The sequence below is a fragment of the Geospiza fortis genome, unplaced genomic scaffold (genome assembly GCF_000277835.1).
Source record: "Geospiza fortis unplaced genomic scaffold, GeoFor_1.0 scaffold524, whole genome shotgun sequence".
NCBI lineage: Eukaryota > Metazoa > Chordata > Aves > Passeriformes > Thraupidae > Geospiza > Geospiza fortis.
In genome coordinates this window covers 219206-222087 of record NW_005054437.1, presented here as the reverse complement: position 1 = coordinate 222087, position 2882 = coordinate 219206, and the positions used below count along the sequence as shown (strand labels likewise).

Sequence of the window (2882 nt, the reverse complement as noted above, 5' to 3'; positions counted from 1 at the left end):
CAACAGCAGCAATGTTGAGCACCCAACCACTACAACTGCCTAGTAAGGGATTTGTGTTAGAATTAGCATCTGTAGTGGTTTTAAAAGAAATATCCACTTTAATGTAACTAAGGAAGGGGTATAGTTTTCTTTTGGACTTTTTGTTTGTTTTCTGTTTTGTTTCCCCAAGTACTTACTTCATCTAATGTTTTATCTTCCAAAGCTGTTAAGTCTATCAGAGGGTTTTTCACTCCTTGAGACACCATTGCTTTTAAGCCTGTGTGAAACAAATTTTAAAAGATCATGAAAAACTGTATCTAAACAAATAGCATAACTATGGGATCATCAGGTTATATTTAATCTTTAAAGGAAGACAGAGGTTCTGCACAGGCCCAAATAACACTGGGACTAAAACCCTTTAAACCCTTTTTAAAGTTCCATTTAAAATAAGTGATAAATGTGGGAAGTTACTCCAAAACATCTTTCTTCTAATTAGCCCAGTTTTCAATTCTTCTAATTGCATCACTGAACACTGATTAAAAAAATAAATTGAGATGCAGTTATAGTAGTGGGATCTGGGAAGCCAAAATTGCATTTCTTCTAATTTTGGCACTGTTCTGCTGCCCTGTCTGGGCAGTATGACAGTTTATATCTGGTGTATATCTTTGACTTGTGAAGGGTTTTACATTCCTGATAGAAGGCTTTCAATACAGATTATGGAATGGTGGTAAGTGATCCCAACTCTCCACATTTTGGCATCATCACAAACCTATCTCAGAAGTTCATAAAAAACTTGAGTCAAATAATATGTTAGAATTTCAGATGAAAAAGACTGACAGAGAAGAAGGATGACAATTCATCTGGAAAATCTGGGCAAATAGGAATCTCATTTACTAAAACCCCATCTATAGTAAAAGCTCTACCTGTTGTAAATTGTGCATATACTACAAAACAAAACCTATTATGTACACAGAATTGTTCCATAGTAACTGATGGCACATAATCAATCTACCAGGATGGCATGCTATGGAATTTGTAGTAAAGCTTGCATCTAGTGCTGCTACTTTCCGAAGGTACTTTGTTCCAAGAAATGCTCTCACTATGAAACATGCTCAGAATGGCAAAGCTGTAGCTAACTTTCCATGACCATCTGTAGTTTTCAGAGACAACCAGCTTACCTTTCTCATCCAGTTTGGCACATTCTGCAAAGAGGTCTTTTGAGCCTGTATTGAGCCTGTCCCGATGAAAATAATGAGACTGAAAAAATCGTGTCCAGAATTCCCTCTCAGTCATGTTATGTGGAACATTCTCTGCATATTTCATTTTTACTGTGAACAAAACCCAGAACAATTACAAACTGTTCCACAAATCTTAACATGGTATTTTAGATCACCATTTCCTTGATGACTTCCTTGCTTTCTGGCTGCTTCCATTCACTCCCATTAAATGGAAGGGACTGCAGTAGTTAAGCATGAGTGAACAGGTACTCATTTATGCCTGTAAAGCTTTGAAAAGTACAGGTAACAGTGACCTGAACACTCTTGAATTGCCCTCACACTAGGGGCAAAAATGAATCAGTGTCAGTGTTCATTACAGTGGATGGGAAATGATGGAAAACAGGTTATTTTCCTCCCAAAGGTGATTTCATGAAAAATAACAATTAATTGGAACACTGAGTAGGAGAGTGTCATGGAAATCAAACATTTACTTACAATTTAAAAAACAAAAAGTCAACACAAGGTAAAATGTTTTCATTTAATAAAATCTCAGATGAACATTTTAGTCTTTCTAGAGTAAGACAGTAAAAAGACCAATCTTAAATGGATGTATTTGGTATGTAAAACACTGCTCTTACCTGCAGGGTACGTCCGAAATATGGATTCAATAATATCCGAAGTCAAGTTGTACCTCAGCCCATTGCAGCCGTCTGTCTGAGGCCGTACATCAGCCTGAGGAAAAGCACACAGGGAAAAAACAGTCATGTCTGGATGCTTTTTCTAACTGGAGAAGGAAAAGAACTGGCATCTTGCAAGCAAAGTCTGCTGCAGGTAAAAAAATCTTCCTCCAGTAATCCATAACGTATCTGATCGTACATAGGTATTTTAGAATGAGGAATGAACAAGCAAACATGAATTATTTTATTATACTTGCCATTTAAAGGATGATTTAACAAGCAGACTGCAGGCTTTAGAAAGCAAAGAGCACTCCACTGGTCAAAACAAGGTATGCTTAATTAATTCATGCTTATCCTTGTGTCAAAGTTAAAATAAGTAAGCATACTGTATGTGCCTCATGTTTTATTGTTCACTCAACAATTCAGCTAGTGAATGACCAGTGACTATAATGAAGTGACAAAAAAGGATTCACGGCTCTTACACCTTATTCCCTTATAAGTATACATAGTTGTATACTAAAAACATCTTAGTGTAACTGATAAGTAACACTGAATTTAAAGCTTGAGGATTAGTGTTAGTCAGAACTTTGATCTCAGTGATCTCTTAAGGAAGCTCTGGAGGAGGAGTGCTCTGTCCAGTTCTCAGAAACAGGAAAAGTACATGATTGCGCAGGCTGCTGCCTTTTCCTCCTTTTCCTGTGTACCTCAAGCCTAGCTTTTGTACCATCCTCTTCCTAGGCTGACATGCATTCTGAGCAGAGCCAGTCAGATTTAACTTGAATTGGGACACACAAATATCTAAGATATCTTCTTCACAAATGCAGAGAACACAAAGATAACCAGGTGGCTTAAGAATGTTTCAGTTTTCAAGGTTTGGTGGGTTTACTTTTCATTGTGGTTTCTTTTTTTTAACATTGAGGCGTAAGAATAATGGGAGACAGGAAATCAGAGCAATCAAATTTGTCTGGCAACTGATTCAGGTATTTCCACAGGGGGGAAAAAATCAAAT

General features: G+C 37.0%; 1 protein-coding gene across 1 annotated transcript in view; it reads right to left on the bottom strand.

Moving 5' to 3' along the window:
- The window catches only part of GTF2H1 (general transcription factor IIH subunit 1), a 19773-nt gene that overhangs the window by 11390 nt on the left and 5501 nt on the right, over positions 1 to 2882 (bottom strand). Inside the window, exons 4-6 of the mRNA XM_031062084.1 lie at positions 1835 to 1928; positions 1158 to 1307; positions 177 to 256 (exon numbers count right to left, since the gene is read on the bottom strand). Coding sequence (XP_030917944.1) covers positions 177 to 256; positions 1158 to 1307; positions 1835 to 1928 — 324 coding nt within the window. The remainder of the gene's footprint in view (positions 1 to 176; positions 257 to 1157; positions 1308 to 1834; positions 1929 to 2882) is intronic.